The following is a 23,824-nucleotide window of genomic DNA, read 5'->3' on the forward strand; positions in this document are numbered from 1 at the left end:
TAACACTGATATTTTAATGTTACTAATCATCACAATTCCTTTTGGGGAAAAGTGAATGATTTTTCTCTAGATTACTTTATATTGTGTTACCTCTTTAAATTCTCTAGTAATAAGCCATGTGGTTGGTCCCTGTAAAATAAGAGGACAGTAAAAGGCTTTAAGTTTAAGCAGTCATTCTAAGAGCAGAAATCTCAGAGCATACACTTTTCAGTGTTGGTTATTCTTGACTTTTGTACAACTCAGATTCTAATTTATAGTTGACAAAATTATTATTTTGTGATTAGAACTGGTAAAAGTAAGAGAAAGATCAATTGACTTAAAAAATGTGATTTGTTTTGTAAATGAAATATTAGAATAATGGTCCTTAAATGGGATAGATTAATCACTCTTTAAAAGTGATTTTAGTCATCTTTTTTCCTTCAGTATTACTAATTACCAGATGCTAAAATTTGTGAAGTTGGATTTCAGATCTGTAACAATAATAGTAACAACAGTATTTACTGGGTGCTAGCTATGTGCCAGGAACTGTTCTAGTAGCCTTACATGTAATTTCGCTTTTGATCCCCATGACTGTTCTTTACTCCAGGTTCAGTTATGCTCCTTTTATAGAGAGTGAAGTACTCTGTTCATCCCCATGGACTTTAGCCCACCGGGCTCCTCTGTCCATGGAATTCTCCAGGAAAGAAGACTGGAGTGGGTTGCCATGTCCTTCTCCAGGGGATCTTCCCCACCCAGGGATTGAACCGGGGTCTCCTGCGTTGCAGGCAGATTCTTTACCATCTGAGCCACTTGGGAAGCCCCGAGTGAAGTACAGAGAATTTAAATAACTCACCACACAGTAAATTGAGCTAAAATTACAACCTGCACCTACCATGTTACCTACCGTATTAATGAAGGCAACAACTTCTCAGTCTAATTGGGAACATGAGATAGAGTTAGTGTCTTCAGATTAACCTTTGAAAAGAAGCCGGGACTCTTGACACGATCTTAGTACAGCACTTGTTATAAATGTCATGGTTCTAAATGTGTAAAACTTTGCCTAATATTGGAGTGGTTAGTGCAGTTTCATTAAGTGTAAGGTAGCTAGAGAGGGCCTGTGTGAATTTGGGATGTACAGATGCAGTGATGTAACTAGACAGGTGCAAATGGTGCAGCTGAACAGGAAAATAACACTGGAAGATTGACATCACATCCCTCTGTGGGGTCATGGATAAATCCTATTTCTTTTGGGTCCCTCTTTCCCACTTATTCTATCTAGTTCTTGGATCCTTAATTCTAAGAACAGTTAGTATGCGGAAATTAGAATTTATAGAAAATACATGCTTGTTTGGTTTGTAAATGAAGTTTTAATTTTAATAAAAGGGTGTGATATAATGCAGTACTTATTTAAGAGTCAGCTTCTGTTAAAAAATTTTTTTTATTTAAGTTGCTAAGCTGTTCATTTAGGTTGTAATGATTACAAATAACAGATCTGACCCTGTGTCCTTCTCCACCATATGAGGAACCAGACTCAGCTACTCTTTTTTCCTCCAGTCTTTGTACTTGTTTTCATCCTTCTTGTCCTTCCTGCCATCTTTGTTGGCCTCGGAGGCCAGGGAGTCCATGGTATTTCAAATGGTCTCATTTTTGGGATCCAAACCTGGAAGGTTCTCCAGGACCCAAAGGAGTTCAGGAGTCCTACATCCTTTCTTAATCCTCTTCTCCTTGTCTGGCTCAGTTGTGTCCATGGCTCAGTTGGCACCCATGTTAGCTGATTCTGCCTCATCGGTGTCAGCTGATTATTCCTGCATTTGAAATAGTTCACTTGACTAGGTTTCAGTTTTACATACATCTCTTCAGCAACACACACGTTGTCTACAAAAGCTATCATGGCATGTGGATTGTGGTGGTGGTGGTATTGTTGGAGTGGGTGTTGGTGTGTGTGTGTGTAAAATGTGGGGCAAGAGATGTTTATTCCAGCTTTACTACATTAAAGGCCAACTTTCCTAACCGTGAAAGATGATGGGTAAGTTTTAATTATAAAAGGTACAGTTAATTTTATAACTGGCCATATCACTTTTTTAAAAAAATAGAAGTATAGTTGACTTACAGTGTTATGTTAATTTCTGATGTAGAGCAAAGTAATTCAGTTGTACATATTTCATATTCTTTCCCATTATGCTTTATTATAGAATATTGAATATAGTTCCCTGTGCTATACAGTTGGACCTTGTTGCTTATATATTATATATATAGTTGTTTGTATCTGCTAATCCCAAACTCCTAATTTATCTCTCCCTCACTCACTGCCTTTCTCTTTGGTTCTCTAAGTCTATCAATCTGTTTCTGTTTAGTAAATAAATTCATTTGTATCCTATTTTAGGGTCCACATACAAGTGATATCATATGGTATTTGTCTTTCTCTTTCTGACTTAAACTTCATTTAGTATGATAATCTCTAGGTCCATCCATGTTGCTGCAAATGGCATTATTTCATTCTATTACCAAGTAGTATTCCATTTGTATATATACCACGTCTTCTTTATCTATTAGTTTGTTGATGGACATTTAGGTTACTTCCATGTCTTGGCTATTGTAAATAGTGCTATGATCATTGGGGTGCTTATATCTTTTCAAATTATAGTTTTCTCTGTATATATGCCCAGGACTGGAATTGCTGGATCATATGGCAACTCTAGTTTTTTAAGGAACCGCCATATTGCTTTCATTAGTGGCTGCACCAATTTATATTCCCACCAGCAGTATAGGAGAGTTCCCTTTTCTCCACACGCTTTCTAACATTTATTTTTTATGTTCTTTTTAGTGATGGCCATTTTGACTGGTGTGAGATGATACCTCATTGTAGCTTTTGATTTGCATTTCTCTAGTAATTAGCAAAGTTGAACATCTTTTAATGTGCCTATTGGCCATCTGTATATTTGTTTAGGTCTTCTGCCCATTTTTGATTTTTGTTGTTGTTGTTGTTATTGAGTTACATGAACTGTTTATATATTTTGAAAATTAAGTCCTTATTGGTCATATTATTTGCAGATATTTTCTTCCAGTTCTTAGTTTGTCTTTTTATTTTGTTGATGGTTTCCTTTGCTGTACAAAAGCTTCTAAGTTTGATTAGATCCCATTTTTACTTTTATTTATTTATTTTTTTGGCCACAACATGTAGGATCTTAATTCCCTGACTGGGGATTGAACCCAACCAGGGATTGAACCCACATGCCCTAGAGTAGAAGTGTAGAGTCTTAACTGCTAGTTTACCAGGGAAGTCCCTATTTTTGTTTTTATTTCTGTTGCCTTGGGAGACTGACCTAAGAAAGCGTTGTTAGGATTTATGTCAGAGAATGTTTTGTGCATGTTCTCTTCTAGGAATTTTATGGTGTCATGTCTTACATTTATGTCTTTAAGCTATTTTGAGGTTATTTTTGTGTAGTGTGAAGGAGTGTTCTAACTGCATTGGTTTACATTCAGTTGTCTAGCTTTCCTAGCACCACTTGCTGAAGAGACTCTTTTTCTCTGTTGTATATTCTTGCCTCCTTTCTCAGAGATTAATGACTATAGGTTTGTGGGTTTATTTCTGGGCTCTCCTTCTGTTCCATTGATCTATATGTCTGTTTTTGTGCCAGTACCATGCTGTTTTAATTACTGTAGCTTTGTAGTATTGTTTGAAGTCTGGGAAGGTTATGCCTCCATTTTTTTTCTTTTTCTTCAGGATTACTTTGGCAATTCTGGGTCTTTTATTGTTCCTTATAAATTTTAGGATTATTCTTTTTAGTTCTGTGAAAAATATCTTGGGTAATTTGATAGGGATCTCATTAAGTCTGTAGATTGCTTTAGGGTAGTGGCCATACCACTGATTTTGGTGCTTACTCATGTATTGCCTTGCTTTTGGCGATTAGTTTTGTGTATTTGTCTTGTCCTCCTAGGGCTTCCCTTGTGGCTCAGCTGGTAAAGAATCTGCCTGCAATGCGGGAGACCTGGGTTCAATCCCTGGGTTGGGAAGATCCTCTAGATAAGGGAAAGGCTACCCACTCCAGTATTCTGTCCTGGAGAATTCCATGGACTAGTCCATGGGATTGCAGAGTCCGACATGACTGAGCAACTTTGACTTCACTTCACTTCACTTGTCCTCCTAATTGATAATTACCTCTAGAAGACAGGGTTCATATCTTAAATTGTTTTGTAATATAGCATTTTGCTAGGCACATACAAGAATTTAAGAGTTACTAAATGAATTAATAATAAAAAAGAATTCTAAAATTGCTCAATACAGCAGATTATGTATTAGTAACATATTCTTTCTTTGTCTCAGGCCTTTTAACTACAAAATAGTTTAAATGATATACTAGGAAGAGTACTGTCTTGAGTTAAGGAGACTTGCATTCTGTGTGATTCTGGAAAAATAGACTATTTAACATAGTATTCTTAGTTGCAGTATTATGGAATTGGACAAGATTATATTTGAAATGCAGATTCCTGGACACCAACCCAGACCCACTTAATATTGAATGGCATTGAGTTTTAAGAATCTGCATTTTAAACAGATTTCCCCCAAGTAAAATTTATGTACCTTAAAAGTTTGAGAACTACTGGATCTAAGATTATTTTCTGAGATTTTACTTTATTTATTTTCTTACTTTTTGTGCCAGTTGTAACCTATTCTGGACCTTCTAATCAGTCAGTACTGATAACCAAACTTTTCTTATTTTTATGCTCTCAGTAACTACCCAAAACCTTTTTCTTAAAATTTGCACAGTTTTTTTTATTGATTATTTTTAGTCCTAATGTTCTTGCCTGGAGAATCCACGGATGGAGGAGCTTGGTAGGCTGCAGTCCATGGGGTCGCACAGAGTCAGACATGACTGAAGTGACTTAGCAGCAGCAGCAGTCTTAAGGATGATATGTTATTTAATTAAGTGTTTTACTCACCTCGTATTATATTATGTTTATTTAGTTTGTACTACTTTTATTTGGGCCGTTTTCCTTCTGCCAAAAAGGAAGAAAGAAGTGGTTTTTTTCCTAGTAAATTTAGGTGAGAACTGTTGATGAAGTTTAGAGAAAAGAACTAGTGCTAAGCTAAACTAGAATATATTAATATAACATTGTTTGGTTTCAGTTACAAATTAGTAATACATGGAGACCTTCAGGTGGATAAATTGCATATATTAAATTTCTGTCTACCAGAGAAGAAATATGTGATTGATATCTTCTGGAAGAAAATAAGTATAGGTGAATATGAAGAAAATGAATATAGTATCTAGAAATTCATGAGATTTGACCGTCTTGCATAGCACTTACACATGCCAAAGAGACTCATATTATCAAAGTATTTCCCCCTCTTAGTTAAATAATCTAAATAGTTTTTTAATTGCTTTCTAAAAGGTGACTTTGGTAGACATTTGAGTGCAATAGACTTAACTTTGTTTTTTTTGAACTTTTGTTTGGTCTGTGAGATGGATATGACAGCTAAGATGACAACAAAACATATATATGTAGTCTATGTAAGGTTAGAAATAAGCCTGTAAATAAATGATATGAACATTTTGGAATACATTACCTCATCAGGAATACTAGAACACAACATTTATTGCTTGCTCTTAATTGCAATACAGTAATTGTTTGACTGGAAGTGTTTTGTGTTAGACCCAGTTTCTATTACAATATGTACTCATGGGAGCAGCTGGAAAGGTATGGGGACATTAATAGGACAGATACAGGACTTTCGGAAGGAGAACTAAAGTGTCCAGCTAACAAATATTTATTAGTGCTTCCTTTGTGCATAGTTCTTTTCTAAATGTTGGTGGAGTCAAAAATAAGAAACGCTGCTTCCCTTCTCCCAACTGTCTCATGCCATAACCTATATCACTTTATGAAAGGGAATTCAATCCCATGCTGTTGTAAGCATGGGTAGGTATTTCGCTATCTTGTAAACCCTTTAGCGTTGTATTATTTTCTCCCTCTGCCTGTCTTTCAGGATGAGAAATTCCTGTAGATATTCTCCAATATAGGAGAAGAGACTGTGTTCTTGTGTGTCTTCTAGCTGATCCACACTTTAATTTTTTTTGGTGAGTTTGCACTCTGCAAAATCTTAGCTTCCCAACCACTGAAAACTTGGAATCCTAGCCTCTGGACCACCAGAGAACTCTCCTTTTATATCTGTCTTCTCTGTTAATCTTAAAGAAAGAGCAGTGAACACTTCTTGATTTCCCTATCCTTAACTCTTTACTTGCCCTCCTGACCCCACACTGTATGTTAGGTGAGCAGTGACTTCCTAATTGCCAAATCCAGTCACTTTTCAGTCTTGTTCTCTTTGACTTTTCTACTGAATTTGGTAGTTTGATCACTCTTTGCTTACAGCTCTCCTCTTTTGACTAGTGACTTTCCTTTTCCTCTATTCTATATCTTCTCCATCTTCACTTCCCCTTCTAAATGGTTGTGAGTGTGTGTGTGTGTTTTAAATCTCCCTTAGATTGTTTTGAGTATACTTTTCTGTTATTGCTACTTCTGTCCCTTGTTGATTTTCTCTTATTGCTCCTCCTCTCCCAGGCTTTAATTATCCTTGAAAAGAGATGATTTCTAAGTTAAATAGGCAACCAGAATTGGAAACTAGAAAGACTTGAATTCCTTCTTAGTGGTATTCTTGACTGTTCACTTTGTTTTATTTATTTATTTGGCTGCACCAGGTCTTAGTTGTGGCATACTCGATCTCCAGTGTTCATTACAGCATGCAGGATCTTTAATTTCGACATGCGAACTCTTTAATTGCGGCATGTGGGATCTAGGTCCCTGATCAGGGATCAGACTTGGACCTCCTGCAATGGGTGTATGGAGTCTTAGCCACTGGACCACCAGGGTAGTCCCTGGCTGTACTTTGGCACAGCACCTCTTTTTGGTCTCAGTATCCTCACTTGTGGGGGCTTCCCTGGTGGCTCAGATGGTAAAGAATCTGCTTCTAACGCAGGAGACCTGGGTTCAATCCCTAGGTCGGGATGATCCCCTGAAGAAGGGAATGGCTACACTCCCCAGTATTCTTACCTGGAGAAATCCATGAATAGAGAAGTCTGGCGGGCTATAGTCCATGGGGTCACAGTGTCTGCAGAACTGAGGGACTAACGCTTTCACTTTCATCCTCACTTGTAAAGTGAGGAGGTTGGCCTCCTACTTATAACACTTTTGCTTATCATATGAGAAAAGCCAGTGTTATGCTTGGTTACTAGTAAGTGTGTAGCACTTTGAATGGTACATTTGGTTATTATGGAGTATATGGTACTTTTAGGTTAGGGGAAACTGGAGTATTCTGAAATTGTGCAGGTACTACTTTGAAGAAAATATAAAATTTTTTGCAGATGCATTTAATGTCTTGACTGTGTTGAAGTAGGACCACAAAAGTGGTGTAAAGAAGATCTCTTTAGGGAATTTATTGGTGGTCTGGTGGTTAGGACTCTGCCTTAAAAGCTGAGGGCAGGGGTTCAATCTCTTGTCTAGGGACTAAGATCCCACAAGCTGTGTGGCACCAAAAAAAAGTCTATAACTAGAGAGTGCTTTTTATTTATTTTTTGGCTGCACTGGGTTTTTGCTACTGCACGCATTTGTCTAGTTGCAGGTGTGTGGTGTGGTCTTCGCATGGTGGTGGCTTCTCTTGTTGTGGAGGACAGGCCTTGGGGCGAGCTGGCTTCAGTAGTTGTAGTTCTTGGGCTCAGTTGTTGCTACTCCTGAGTTGTAGAGCACAGACTCAGTGGTTGTGGTGCGTGGGCTTAGTTGCTTCGATGCTTGTGGGATCTTCCTGGACCAGGGATCAAACCTGTGTCTCCTGCTTTGGCAGGTGGGTTTTTTTTTTACCAACGAGCCAGCAGGGAAGCTGCAAAGAGTGCTTTTTAAATAGTTGAAATCTTAGAATTTTAGAATTGGAAAAACCTTAGAGTAAAACTTTAAATAGGTAGAAGTTTAATTAAGAAGGTTAGACTTCTCTACAATCTTGAGTTTCATGTTAATTTTAAAATAAATTATGCCAAGGTCAATTTCAGCTCAGCCTTTACCCAGTTATCATACATGCTAAACTAGTGATAATGCCATTTTAATTTTAGGTTAGTAAGTTGTTTCTAACAGCTTTATTGGATATAATTCCTGAAACAGCTTTATTGGATATAATTCCTGTACCACATGATTCACCCATTTGACGTGTACAGTTCAGTTCTTTCGGGTGGTGGTGTTCAGTCACCCAGTCGTGTCCAACTCTTTGTGACCCCATGGACTGCAGCCCTCCAGGCGCCTCTGTCCCTCACCATCTCCTGACGTTTGCCCAAGTTCATGTCCATTGCATTGGTGGTGCCATCCAGCCCTCTCATCCTCTGATGCCTTCTCTTCCTTCTGCCCTCAATCATTCCCAGCATCAGCTTTGGGTATATTGTGTTATTAACTATACAAATTGTGGTTAAAAAAAAAATATATATATATATAAAAATATATATATATATAACAAGATTTGCTATTTCCACCATTTTCAGCTGTACAATTTAGTGGTATTATATTCAGAGTATGTACAGCTATCACCAAAACATTTTCATCACCCCAAACAGAAACTCTGTTACCATTAAGCAATAGTTCCCAATTCCCTCCTCCTCCCAGCCCCTGGTAACCTCTAATCTATTTTCTGTCTCTGCGATTTTTGCCTACTCTAGATATTTCATGTAAGTGGAATCATACAATATTTGTCCTTTTGTTACTGGCTCATTTTGCTTAGCATAATGTTTTCAGGGTTTATACTTGTTGCAGAATGTGTCAGAATTCCATTGCATTTTAAGGCTGAAACACATTTCATTGTATGTGTTCATTCATCTGTTGATAAACTTGAGTTGTTTTCACCTTTTGGCTGTTGATGGGCAACGAATGCAGTGAATACTGGTGAACAAGTATATGTTCTAGTCCCTGCTTTCAATACCTGTGCGTGTGTGTGTGTATGTATATATATATATATATAGTGGTATAGTCGCCAAGTCGTGTCTGACTCTTGCAACCCCATGGACTATAGCCCACTGGGCTCCCCTGTCCATGGGATTCTCCAGGCAAGAATACTGGAGTGGGTTGCCATTTCCTTCTCCAGGGGATCTTCCTGTCCCAGGAATCAAACCTGGGTTTCCTTCATTGCAGGCAGACTCTTTAGCGACTGAGCTATGAAGGAAGCCCCTATGCAAAATACCTGTGGGTATAATTGTTAGATCAAACGGTAATTCTGTGTTTAGTTTTTTGAGGAACTGCCAAACTTTTTTTCACAGTGGCTCTACCATTTTACCAGCAGTGTACAAGTGTTCTGCCTTTTCCACATCCTTGCCAATCTTTTTTTTTTTTTCATTATAACCATCCTAATGTATGTGAAGTGTTGTCTCATTGTAGTTTTGATTTCCATTTCCCTTATGATAAATGATGTTGAGCATCTTTTCATGTGCCTGTTGACCATTTGTATATCTTCTTTGGAGAAATATCTATTCAAATTCTTTGTCCACTATTTTTAAAGAATTACTTTTTTTTTTTTTTTTTGCTATGCTGCGTGGCTTGTGGGATCTTAGTTCCCCAACCAGGGATTGAACTTGGGCCACAGCAGTGAAAGCACTGAGTCCTAATCATTTGACCCCCAGAAAATTCACTAAAATTGTAGTTTCATTGAGATATAGTTGACATTTAACAGCTTGTAAGTTTAAGGTGTATGACATGTTGATTTGATACATTTATATATTGCAGTGTGATTTCCACTGTAGATTTAGCTAACACCTATTTCTTTGTGTGTGTTTGTGGTGGGAACAATTAGGACCTAGTCTCTTAGCAACTTTGAAGTTTTTAATATTTAATTGTCTAAATTCACTATGATATGCATTACATTTCCAGGAATACGTTATGAACTGATTGCCTGAGTTGGTACTCTTAGGCATTTGCCCATTCTTTAATCATGTTTGTCTTTGTTGTCAAGTGGTAGGTGTTCTTTATATATTCCCATTCCTTATCAGATAGATGATTTTCAAATGCTATGGACTGCATGTTCTCCTTCAAATTCATATATTAAAATCAACCCCCAAGGTGATAATATTAAATGGTGAGGCCTTTGGGAGGTGATCAGGTCTTGAACAGTGTGGCTTCATGAATGGGATCAGTATCCTTATGAAAGAGAATCCAGAGAGAAAGCATCTTGCATTGGTCTGTATGTCTCTCTTTTTGCCAGTGCCATACTGTTTTGATTACTGTAAATTTATGGTAAGTTTTAAAATTGGGGAGTGTAAGTTGTCCAACTTCATTCTTTTTTTATTTTTTAGAAACATTACGTATTTATTTATGGCTGTGCTGGGTCTTCGTTGCTGTACATGGGCTTTCTCTTAGTTGTGGTGAGTGGGCTTCTCACTGAGGTGGCTTCTCCTGTTGGAGAGCATGGGCTCTAAAACTTGAGCAGGCTTCAGTAGTTGTGATGCATGGGCTTAGTTGCTCAGCTGCATGTGGAATCTTCCCAGCAGGAATCGAACTCAAGTCTTCTGCATGGCAGGTGGGTTTTTATCCACTGTATCACCAGGGAAGTCCTTTTCGGTGTCTTTTGCACTTTTTGAATTTTGGCGCATTACCCATTAACTAATATGAAATTACAAGTTAAGAAAAATTTAAATACTTATATTTTTCTTATTACCAAAACTGTGTAGAGGGGGAAATTAACTTTAAAGTGGAGAAAAATGCAAATGCTACCTCAGTTAATCAAGATAAATATCATCAGTGATTAGTCATGTTGATAGTACTGATGTGAGATGAGAGAATGGCACATTACTTCTGTGGTTTTCCTCCACAAAACCCATAGTCCTAGTTTAACTAACCAGGAGAAAAATATCACTCTTAAAATGTACAACGGTCTACGAAATACCTGACTAGCATTCCTTAAAACTACCAAGGTTATCAGAGGCAAGGTTATCAGAAGGTTGGAGAAAGTTTCTTTAGGTCCAGAGGAGCCTAAAGAAACATGATGACTGATTAAATAATGTGCTACTAACTATCCTGGAAGAGAAGAAGGACATTAGGGGAAACTAGTAAAATCCTGATAAAATGTGGAGTTTGGTTAATAGTAATGTAACATTGGTTTCTTAGTTGTAACAAATATACCATATTAATAAAAGATACTAATAATAGTGGGGGCTGGGTGAGTGGTGTATAGAAAAACCTCTGTATATTTGCAGTTTTTCTGTAAAACAAAAGTTGTTCAAAAATAAGTTTATGAAAAAATAAGTTTATGAAAAATGTACGTGCTTATTTCATACAAATACAATAAAGACAATTTTTAAATTCATAATCATGTTTACTTGAATATAAGAATCTTAATACTTTTAAAGCCCTTTTCCATACATAGATTTTAAAGTGATACTGTACCCTGTATACACAACACAAACACATAAAATTGTACCTTGAAACCTGCTTTTTTCCTAAAACTTGTTGAATACATTCTCACTGACTTCATATATGTTGAATATTTTTCTCAGGGTGTATTCAAACTATAGTACATTTTATTTATACAAAGGGCAGTCCTTTCATTTTTAAATTAGGGGCCCAACATCCTGTTTCTTTGAAATATTATGCAATCTATTCAATAAATTCTTTTTTTTTCTTTTTTGGCCACACCGTTCGGCATGTGGAATTCCCATACTGGGATCAAACCCATGCCCTCTGCATTGGGAGCATGGAGTCTTAACCACTGGGCCATCAAGGAAGTCCCAATAAATTCTTTTTAAAGAAATTCTATGTAAGGAACTGGTAGATATAAAGTACATTTTTCTACTATGGTATGATGTGACTTTAAGAGTCTATATGATATGTCAAATTACATAGCAATAAGATATAAGGGCAATTATTACCAAAAGAGATATATAAAAGTTTACATACATACCTAGAGTCCTGTGTCCGACACTGTCCATTAACCTTGCCTTGACCATATTAAGAAACCCTGAAGGTGCATTGCACGGATTATCAAGCTGTAATGCAAAATTTGTATAATCTTTCTTACCTGAAATGTGTTGACTGTGGGCTTGATGAAGGAATTATGAAACATTCGGACTTCCCTGGTGGTACACTGGTTAAGAATCTGCCTGCCAATGCAGGGGACACAGGTTCGATCTTTGCTCTGGGAAGATTCTACATGCTGGGGAACTAAGCCTGCGTGCCACAACTACTGAGCCTACATGCTCTGCAACAAGAGAAGCCACCACAGTGAGAAAGCCTGTGCGCTGTAACTAGAGAGCGGCCCCTGCTCACCACAATATGAAAAAGCTAGCTTGCAGCATCAAAGGCCTGGTGCAACCAAAAAAAAAAAAAAGGGAATTATGGAACATGATAAAACTGTGATAGAGGCATTGGCTATAATAGTTTTAGATGGAATTGGATGTTTGGGGTAAATGGAAGGACTAGTGGACTGCCAGACGAGTTTTTTTTTTTTTTTTTCACATGAATATTTCTTAAGCCTTTAATATATCCATTAAATGCCTTACATATTTACTGTGTTATCTCATCAGTCTCAAACTAGACTGATCACTACTATTATTTTCCTGATTTCATAGATGAGTAAATAAAGTCCTTTATACCTTCAAAGCACAGCATTAATATAATAGATACAGTGTTAGCCTGAAGGTATAAAATACTTGGAATATTTTAAGCATCTGAAAATCTTATTGGCATTTTAATAATTCAGAAATAATTGCCTTGACTAAACTGGTAGTTATGATTTATTTTATTATATGACAGCAGATATTTTAGGTTTTGGTTGTATAGCATTTAGATATTGGTGGATAATAAAAATTTTCATTGAAGAGTCTAAGTTTTTAAGTTTTGGAAAGGAAAACCAGTTAGATCAGAAGAATGATGATAAAATATTTGGTTGAGGATACATTTTCAGTGTTTCCATCTGTTGTTAGTGATTAGAACCCCTAGGGGCCAGTCTAGTGTGAAGAGTAACTTTTTATATCCAGTTACCACACAAAGGGCCATATTATGGTGACAAGAGAGGCAAGATTAAGAACAGTCAAATGATGTCAATACATGAATTTATTATTTTACTTATTGAAACACTTTTTGGTGGGAGATAATTTTCTGGGGTATTTAATTATTTGTTTCTTTAAACCGGTGTGTTACCTTGATGAAATTTTATCAAGAATGTTAAACTATGAATTCACTTTAGTCTTTAGCTACCCTGGTGGCTCAGATGGTAAAGAATCTGCCTGCAATGTGGGAGAACTAGGTTCAGTTCCTGGGGATCTGGAAGATCGCCTAGGGAAGGGAAGGGCAACCCACTCCAGTATTCTTTCCTGGAGAATTCCATGGACAGAGGAGTCTGGTGGGCTACCGTCCATAGGGTCATAAAGAGTCGGATATGACTGAGTGACTTTCATTTTCACTTTAGCACCAACTTTTTCCACTTATCCAGCGCTCCTCTAGGAATTATTATTTTGTCCATTAGGTTTATGAGAAATTCAGTTTTACTGGTTCTTGCTAAGGCCTTTTAGGAGCAAGGCAATGCTCTTAGATTTGTAGTAAGTCAGTTTAGATTTGTACACTAAGTAGCTAATAAGTTTCATACTTTACATCATCCTGTTAATGAAAATAGGTTAAATTCAGTAACTGAAAAAGATTAAATTCTAGTTATGGAATTGTATCAGTGGATAGTTTAGGTTGTTATAAAATAGCAATGGTTATTTCTTGCTCATGCTACCTATCCATTGAAGACTGGCAGGGGTATTCTGCTCATCATACAGGGATCTGGGTTGGTGGAGGGGCACCATCTTGAAAGTTGTTGGTTGCCAGAGGTAAAGTATAAGGTCTTTGTTGGCATTTAAATGTTCTGCCTAGAAGAGATTCACACCACTTCTACTTATACTACTTTCTTAACTTTTTAGCCTCATGGTCTCCCAACCTCTAGGAAATGTGATCTTTTCAAGTGTCTACAAAAGGAATTTGCGTAATAGTACATCAGATAGTGACTGTAGGAAGTAGTAAGATATACTTGTATTGACTTTGCTTTGTATTTTAATACTTGTTTTTGCTTCTGGACTTTGATTTTATTTCTTTAAAAGAATCTTTGTTTTTTAGAATTCTAAAGTTGTAACACAAAATCATTAAACATTTCTATAGGTAATAATAAAGTATAAAAAATAAAAAGATCCATTCCCTCTTTACTTTTTCTCTAATCCCATTCCCTTAATATAACTAGTGTTACTAGTTTGGTGTATTTCATACTTTTTTTGTATGTACTATAAATAAATATATGGATATAGTGAGATTTTATTTTTTAAACAAAGGTAGAATCATTATGTACTGTATAACACAGATTTTTGTGATTATCATACAGGATAGTTCTAGAAGTAAAATCATTTGTTCAAAGCTTGTACATTTAAAAATTTTGGTACCAACTTTCAAATTTCCTGTTAAAAGATGGTAGCAGTTTTCATTTCCACTAATGGTATATCAAATATACATTCTTATACTTTTTCCAACTATTTTACAATGTGAGTTTAAAAAAAATTTTTTTTGCCAAAGCATTGTGTATGTTTGTTTGCAGTGCTTTCATTGTTAGTGAAGCCAAGCTTTATGTTTGAAAATTTTTATTGCAGTATGGTAAATTTACAATGTTGTGTTAGTTTCAAGTGGATTGCAAAGTGAATACATATATCCAGTCTTTTTTCTTTAAGATTCTTTTTCCATATTGGAAATTACAGAGTGTTTTTTTCCATATAGGAAATTACAGGGTATAGGCCTTTACAGAGTATTGAGTAGAGTTCTCTGTGCCATAAAGCAGGGTCTTATTAGTTATCTATTTTGTATGTAGTAGTATGTATACATCAGTCCCAATCTTCCAATTTATCTCCTCCCCTTATCCCCTGGTAACCGTAAGTTTGTTTTCTGCACTCATGACTCTACTTCTGTTTTATAAAGAAGTTTATTTGTACCCTCTGGTTTTTTTAGACTCCACATTATACAATATCATATATTTCTGTGTCTGACTTCACTCAGTGTGACAATCTCCATCCATGTTGCTGCAACATGGCATTATTTTGTTCTTTTTTATGGCTGAGGAATATTCCATTGTGTATATGTACCACACCTTCTTTATCTATTCCTCTCTTGATGGACATTTAGGTTGCTTAAGCCAAGTTTCTTTTTGTATGCTTACTGGACAATTATGTTTCTCTTGAATTATGTGTTCAGGTATCAGATTAATTTTTCTGATGATTTATTTCTTTTTCTTACTAGTTTTAGGGTGATATTAATATTAGAAAATGATTTTATGCAATTAGAACTGTTTATTTTTGCTTTTTGAGGTCTGGATTTGTGTTATCTTAGAAAAGCCTTTAATATATCCACAATTTCCAAAAATTTTATCTTATAGTAGGTGAGTCTGTAGTTGTTTTCTTTTTAATGTTTAGATAATTTAATCCACCTGGAACTGTTCTTTGTGTTGTACATTTATTAACTCAATAACGTGGTAGATATTCTGTATTATCCTCATTTACAGATGAGCAGTTTTAGGCACAGAAAAATTAAGAAACTTGCCCAAAGCAATATAGTTAACAAGTGATAGGGAGAATATAGACATGGACAACTCATACTCTTTTTTTTTTTTTTTACTCATACTCTTAACTGCTGCACTCTACTGCTGCTTATATAGCCAAATTGTCTTTTATTCGATGAATTCCAAGTAGAGAAAGTGTCTTGTTTGGGTAGTGAAGAGCATCATTAAGGGGCAGGTTATTTGGAATATATAAAATGTACTTCTGCTAACTTGTAGTAGATTTTTTTGCTTGTCCTGATAAATAGGTGACTAATATCAGTTGCTTACAATGCCTCAGCATTGGCACCCAGACATTTTAGCTCTCATTTAGCACGTTACCTATTACTTTAATTTAAAAGTTTCTAAGAACTCTAGTTGTTTGGGTTTCTAACTTAAAAGTTGAGGGAGCATCAAATAAGTAAAATATATGACTGATATCAACGGCTTTAAATGCCTCAGCATGAATATTCATTTAATGTGTTCTGAACGAGTTTGAGTTAGAACCTGTTCTTTGCAGTACCAAATACATTGTCTGGAAATACATTACACTAAGTGTAATACTTTTGTCATTCTAGTTTTCCATTCCAGTGGTCCTATTTCATAGGAGTGGTACAAATGGAGAAAAGAATAGTGGTAGAAAAATGTGAAGGGATAGGTCTGGGGGGAGTCTGAGGGAAGGGAGAAAACGTCATTTACTTAATTTCCTCTTAAGTAAGAGGAAATTGTCTGTCTTTCTCCACCCAAACTTCCCCAGCTTGGTCTTGCTTTTTATCTCTGAATTAGTATAGACTCCAAAGCAGCATACCGTTCTTTGTGTAAGCTCCTCTAGGTTTGTGAATTCAAATATTTTTAAACAGTAGCTATGGTATTGGAAAGTTTGGGAGCAAAGAATTGTATTTGAAAAGATAATTTTGAAAAATTAAATAAATGACTATCAGAAGGAAGTTAATACAGTCACGAGTACTAAAATTACTGTGTTTGTATTTATCATCTTGTCACTTAGGTGAACTGATTGCTGAAATCTTTTCAGCCCGTTGTACTTATTTAGGTCACTAATTATAGAATTTGTTGTTTAGAAGATTGCATGTAGTTAAGGTGTTTGGAGAGAGAGTCCTGTGAGATTCAACTGAGTCATATCCTCAGTAATTATCTTGAGAATTGTGTTGGAGAAGCAGTGAATTTCTGCAGCTTATGAATATTTCATTATTGTTAAAGGAACCTGTTGTGTAAGATTTACCTCCTCCCAAAAATGTGACATTAATAATGTAATACTTGAATAAAAAGAATTATATTGAGAGTAGCATCTCTCAGTGACCAAATGTGTGGTAAACATAGGTGTGAGACAACCGTAAGGAGCAGGGACAGAGGCTCAGAAAGGCCTAGTCAAGTGGGCTGGACTGTACAAAAAAGAGGAGGAGGGGGAAATTCAGCTATCTGAGTAGTCCTTTGTCATTCCTGTGGCCACTGAGTTTTATATTTGATTGATGGTCATCCTCCTAAGCCCCTGGTGGTGAAGTGTGATGAAGGCTGAGGTTATTTGGTGCATTATATTCTTATTCACCATTGGCCCACGTGCTGTACTGAGCTCTAGTCTTGAAATCTGGCTAATGGCTTACCATCCCTTGTGGGGAAAGGGTTGTAAAAGGAGTATAGATGGTTAAGGAGGTAACAATAAAAGTAGCAATCTAGAAGAGAGAGACATACATACGCAAGAGCTCACTGATACTGTTTAGGATTGTATTTCCCACGTACATTCCTCCTACTATTTTTATTCTTGACAGTTGGAGTTTTTGAGTTATCTAGCAACATTTGCTTTGATGACAGAATTTAAATCAGGTGAGAGGAAGCACTTAAAATGAAAAGCAAGTAGCAAAAGAAAGCAGAGGGTGTCATAAACCAATATAGGAAGAGAAGCCCCACTTTAATCATTCGGTAATGTATTATATGATAAATATTAAATAATTCATCAGAGATACTGTATGCTTGGTTTTTTTTTTTTTAAATAGATAGAACCACAGTATATCTCTTTGACTGGAGTGCCTTATAGTTTTCTTGAGCAAGAAATTTTTATTGATATTTTAAATCTTACTCTAGTGAGTAACACTTCCCTTAAAAAATACTGTTTCACTAAACCAAAGAACCTTTTTTAAAGTAATTTTTAAATTTTTAATTGAAGAGTAATTGCTGTACAGTACTGTGTTGGTTTCTACCAAATATCAACATGAATCAGCCATAAGTTTACCCATGTCCCCTCTTATTTAAACATCCGTCCCACCTCCGTCCCCATCATACCTTTCCGGTAAACCTAAGAACTTTTGATCTGTAATTTCATGTAAGCAGGTAACAGTGGTAAGAAAAAATGATTTTCTGGTTTCAATGTTTTATGATGACATTTCTGTAGAGAAAAGCACTGATAATTTAAATTCAAAATTCTTCGTATTACATCTTTAGAGATTTTTCTTTTCATTATTTTTGGGGAAATGTTTCATTTAGCTCTTTTCTAATTACATGTGAAAAGAAAAAACTGGTGCTAAAATAAAAGGGCTGTACGTGAAGCAAATTATATGCTGTAATGTACCCAGTGTTGCCAAGGAGGCCATTTAGCTATCCAGGGAGGCAACTCAGCCTAGTGCTGTGCTTTTCTATAGGGAAACTGTTAAAATAGGTTTGAAGACATCATAAGCTTAAGGAGAAGGCAAGTTTGAAACACTCCTGAAATGAACTAAGATCAAAGACTTACCTGCTGAGTTTTGAATATTCTTATGGTTTTCCTATATCTTCTGGCCTTTGAGCACTGTTTAGAAGTGTTGAAAGGAGATATTGAGCAAAATATGTAGGAGAGCTTACATTCTGTAATCTAGTTTTTACCTGTTATATTTATGAAGATTAAGTTAGGTTAAGAGACCATGAACAAGGCGTCTAGATTTCTGCCTCTAATGGCACTTGCTTGTCCAGAAGATAGATCATAAGTAAGTAGTAAATATGTAAATGCCCAAGGCAGAGATTATGGTGAATGTCAACAGGGCTGTATTTAAAGGGTTAAGGTGGTTAATGAAGCCTTCCATACAAGATAACTTCTGAAGAATTAAAATGAGTCAAATTTGTGAATAATTGCCAGAAGAAGATCAGAAAGTCCAAAGGCTGGAAGGTGGGAAAGAGCTTGGTATTTTACAACCAAAAAGGAAACTGATGTGGCCTAGAGTATGGTAACTAGGGAGAGAGATCAATGACAAGGGGTTAGATAGGCAGCCAGGAGCTAAATCCTGTGGGGCCTTTTAGGCCATGGCAGAAGATGAAGAGTTTGAATTTTAGTTTAGGAAAATGAGAAATGATATTGAAAGAGTTTAAGCAGGTCAATTCATGATCTAATTTTTATTTTTCAGTGATGACTTTGGCTTGTGTGTGGAGAAAGATTAGAGAGGAACTAAGGAGAAGTCAGAATCCTGGTTAAGCAGTTGTAGTGATCCAGATGGACAAGGGAGACGGCAGGTTGCGTTTTTCTCCCTGGTATGTCAGCTTATATTTTGGTATCATCACATGTCTTCCTTCTGTTGTATACTGTTTTCTAAATAGCAGGGACTATTTCTTGGATTTGGAATGTACAGTTGAATTAGTTTTAAAAACCTATTTCCCTCAAACATTTATTTTAGAGATCTGTGTTGTTTAAAATTTTCAGGAAGCACTACAAATATGTATTAGTATTATCTGTATTTTTCATTTATTGGAAAAATGTAAACATGGAAAGTATTTTGCCTCAAGTAATGATTCAAAGAATAGGGGTAGAGTCCATCTTCCTGGACTCCTTTATGATGCAGAAAATACAGACTAGAAGAATAATTGCTAGTCCCATGGCCCTTTGAGATCAGGACTTTCCTGTTTGTCATGTTCTTAAAAAGTTTATTATTGCAATGTTTGAAGACTAGGGTCATGTCTCATTTGTATTCTCATTTAAAGCACGTGTAGTCTTTCTTTGCTCACATAGGTACAGAGTCCATATTTCACTTTGAGATTTTTTTTGTTGTTGTTGTTGATATTCCTTCTGCCCATTATCACAGAGAAGTGCTCATTCATATGTCCCTAGTAGGTTTTTTTTTTTTTTTTGGTCAGGGTAAAGTTTTCTCATTCTTGGTTACTTTCAAATAATACTGGAGGCTTCTAGTTTTCTTACTTGGACTCTAGAATAGTTGGTGTGATTGCAGTCTATAGTGTCTCATCAAAAATTTTTTTCTGAACTAGACCTTAAATTATGAGAATTTGATAACAGAATTTGATCAGTGATTTTTCTTTTATAGTAGAGTGAAAACTCCATAAAGTAACAGAATAATTGGGGGCAGAATTAAGGTAGAATTTAAATGAAGTAAAGATTTTACAGCTAACTGCTGGAAGACATGACATAGCTGGCAGAGTCTATTTTTCTAATTTGATACTCCAGCAGCAGAAGTTTACAGTTAATTATTTTAATTTGTAGATGTCTAAAAATTCACAGGAGATGTATCTTTAGTTGCTTTGCTTTCTTCTATTATTTAAAAACTAGTGCATGTACAGGGAGTATACATTTAAAGAAAGGTTTTCCATCAGAGTTGTTGTTTTTTTAAAAAAACTTCTCAGAAGAAGCTTTTCTAGCTTACAATATCCCAATATGTTATAATTCTTTTCTTAGTTATTTTCTCTACAGGAAATTTTCATATGCTTTCTTTAAAAATGATCTTGAACTAAAAGAATTATTTATGAATTAGTACTTTTCTGTGGGGAAGGAAGCAGCCTTACTATTCGTTTCTCAGACTTTTAAATTTGAAAAATATGTTTTTTTGGTAAAGCATATTTAGACTCATAAAGAAAAACAGGTCTAAGCAAATTGCAAATTACCTTTTAAGAGTTACATGCTGTCCATATTTGACTTTCTAAGGTATATTGTAAATGCACAAATCGTTAAGTATGATGGATTTTCACCAAGAAGTTTTCACCAACTGAAAACACACATCGTAATCAGCACCCTGTACAGTAACAGAACTCCAGAAGCCCTGTTGTGCCTTTTCCGTCACCATCCTGACCTGTGATCCTGTGGCTTAGTGTTTAATGTAGGCTGAATGGTAATTATTAACTTCGGCACTCATCACACTGTTCTGCACTTATTGAAGGACTAATGTTTAGGTTTTCTACTAATTTAGTCTTATATTAAAATTCTTCCTGAACTTGTATTAATAGGCAAAAGCAATTAACTTTTTCCTTAATTTTAGAATTTTTTTTGATAAGCAAGAGGTATATTTATTAATATAGGACATTTGTGAGCGATGTAAGCAGGCAGGCAGTGGGGCTCTGCCAATTTCAGGGTAATATTGACTAGTTATCCAGCTTTTTTCCCCTGATAACTTTCTTTTCTTTATTTTTCTATTAGCCTTACAGTTACTGCAGTTATTTCTGTACTTACTTGACAGTTGAACATGTTATTTAGCTCTCTTCCTGGGGATGAGGGACATAAACAGTTGCAGAGTTTCTACTAAAAGGAAACAAAATGGGCATAATGGACTATTTGATGTTTTTGAAAACATGAAGCAAAACCTGAAGGTTAGTAATTAGCATCAGATAGAACCAAGTAGATAGAAGAAAAAAAGTCTTGTTTCTTAAATTTCCCTTAGTTTCAAAGTTCCTGGAGATGCATGTTTGGGAGACTTCCGAGGGAAATGAAGCAGTAAGAGTAAAGAATATACACAAATAATTGTTGCTTAACAACGGCAACAATTTCACATTTCCACAGGGTATAAAAATCTGACAATTTTGCAAGTGAATAAAGCTTAGTTATTTTCTGTTTTAAATTGTTTTACTTTAGTCAGAAGATTTCCCCCTAATTCACAGTTTTAAAAAGACCTCAGATCCCATTCTCAAAATGATATTTCATTATGGTTTATGTAGCTCATTAAGTCACCCCATACCTGTACTGGGCTTCCCTGGTGGATCAGTGGTAAAGAATCCACTTGCCAAGCAGGAAACATGGGTTTGATACTTGTGTCGGGAAGATCTCCTATAGAAGGAAATGGCAACCCACTCCAATATTCTTGCCTGGGAAAGTCTTTGGACAGAAGAGCCTGGCTGGCTTCAGTCTATGTGGTTGCAAACAGTTGGACATAACTTAGCGACTAAACAACAACGATATGCCTATACTGCTCACCAAACAACCTTTGTATTTCAGTCAGGCAAGGTTTACTAGTGTATTTGTCTTTCTCTAACTTTTATTACTTTGCATAGTACCGTCTAAGTCCATTCATGTTGTAGCAAATGGCAAAATTTCATTCTTTTTTAATGGCTGAGTAGTATTTCATTGTATGTATTATCTATATTTTTTTTTAATCCATTTATCTGTTGATGGACCCTTACATTGCTTCTATATTTTGGCAATTGTAAATAATGCTGCTATGATATTGGGGTGCATGTATCTTTTCAAATTAGTGGGTTGTTTTTATTTTTCAGATAGATACCCAGGAATGTAATTGCTGACTCATATAGTTCTCTTTTTAGTGTTTTGAAAACCTCCATAATGTTTTCCACAGTGGCTGCACCAATTTACATTCCCACCAGCACAGGGTTCTCATATCCTTACCAACATATCCTTCCCGACATTTGTTACTTGTATTCTTTTTGACGATAGCCATTCTGACTAGTGTGAGGTGATGTCTCATTGTGGTCTTGATTTGCATTTCCCTGAGGACTAATGTGGTATTGAGTCTTTTTTCTTGTTCTTTTTGGCCATCAGCATTTCCTTCTTGGAAACCTGTGTGTTCAGGTTTTCTGCTCATTTTTATTGGCAGAAGGGTTTTTTGTTTTTTTAATGTTGAGTTGTATGAGCTGTTTATATATTTTGTATGTTAATCTCTTTTTGTGCTTCAGTTGCTCAGTCATGTCTGACTCTTTGTGACCCCATGGACTGCAGCATGCTAGGGTCACCTGTCCTTCACCATCTCCTGGAGCTTACTCAAACTCATGCCCATGAGTTGGTGATGCCATCCAACCATCTCCTCCGTTGTCCCCTTCTCCTCCTGCCTTCAATCTTTCCCAGCATCAGGGTCTTTTATAATGAGTCAGTTCTTCGCATCAGGTGGCCGAAGTATTGGAGCTTCAGCTTCAGCATCAGTCCTTCTAATGAATATTCAGGATTGATTTCCTTTAGGATGGACTGATTTAATCTCCTTGCAGTCCCAGGGACTCTCAAGAGTCTTCTCTAACACCACACTTAACCTCTTATTCATCATATTATTTGAAAATATTTTCTCCCATTCAGTAGATTGTCTTCTTGTTTTGTCAGTGGTTTCCTTTGCTGTGAGAAAGCTCTTAAGTTTAATTAGGCCCCATTTGTTTAATTTTGCTTTTATTTCCTTTGCTTTCAGAGTCAGATCTAAAAAAATATTGTTATAATTTACATCAAAGAGTGTTCTGCCTATGTTTTCCTCTTGGAATGTTATGGTTTCCTGTCATAAATCTTTATCAGGGTTGATCTTGGATATTTAAAATTTATTTTTACCAGGGTAATTAATATTTGAAGAAATAGCCATCATTTAAAATACTTAAATTTAAAAGATGATTTTTGATGAATAGTAAGCATGTATGCAGGTCAGGAAGCAACAGTTAGAACTGGACATGGAACAATAGACTGGTTCCAGATAGGAAAAAGAGTACGTCAAGGCTGTATATTGTCACGCTACTTATTTAACTTACATGCAGAGTACATCATGAGAAACGCTGGGCTGGAATGAAGATTGCTGGGAGAAATATCAATAACCTCAGATATGCAGATGACACCACCCTTATGGCAGAAAGTGAAGAAGAACTAAAAAGCCTCTTGATGAAAGCAAAAGAGGAGAGTGAAAAAGTTGGCTTAAAGCTCAACATTCAGAAAACTAAGATCGTGGCATCCAGTCCCATCACTTCATGGCAAATAAATGGGGAAACAGTGGAAATAGTGGCTGAGGTTATTTTTCTGGGCTCCATAATCACTGCAGATGGTGACTGCACCCATGAAATTAAAAGACGCTTACTCCTTGGAAGGAAAGTTATGACCAACCTAGACAGCATATTAAAAAGCAGAGACGTTACTTTGCCAACAAAGGTCCGTCTAGTGAAGGCTATGCTTTTTCCATTGGTCACGTATGGATGTGAGAGTTGGACTATAAACAAAGCTGAGCACTGAAGAATTGATGCTTTTGAACTGTGGTGTTGGAGAAGACTCTTGAGAGTCCCTTGGACTGCAAGGAGATCCAACCAGTCCATTCTGAAGGAGATCAGCCC

The 23,824-nt window shown here is 36.1% G+C and overlaps 1 protein-coding gene across 1 annotated transcript in view; it reads left to right on the forward strand.

Moving 5' to 3' along the window:
- Window positions 1–730: 730 nt before the first annotated feature.
- Window positions 731–23,824, forward strand: part of BMPR2 (bone morphogenetic protein receptor, type II (serine/threonine kinase)) — a 149,133-nt gene continuing 126,039 nt past the window's right edge. The window contains exon 1 of the mRNA XM_010860989.1: window positions 731–2,005. Within this exon, the coding sequence (XP_010859291.1) occupies window positions 1,999–2,005 (7 nt within the window). The 5' untranslated portion in view covers window positions 731–1,998. The remainder of the gene's footprint in view (window positions 2,006–23,824) is intronic.

This window comes from Bison bison, unplaced genomic scaffold (genome assembly GCF_000754665.1).
Source record: "Bison bison bison isolate TAMUID 2011002044 unplaced genomic scaffold, Bison_UMD1.0 scf7180017864471, whole genome shotgun sequence".
NCBI classification, from domain to species: domain Eukaryota; kingdom Metazoa; phylum Chordata; class Mammalia; order Artiodactyla; family Bovidae; genus Bison; species Bison bison.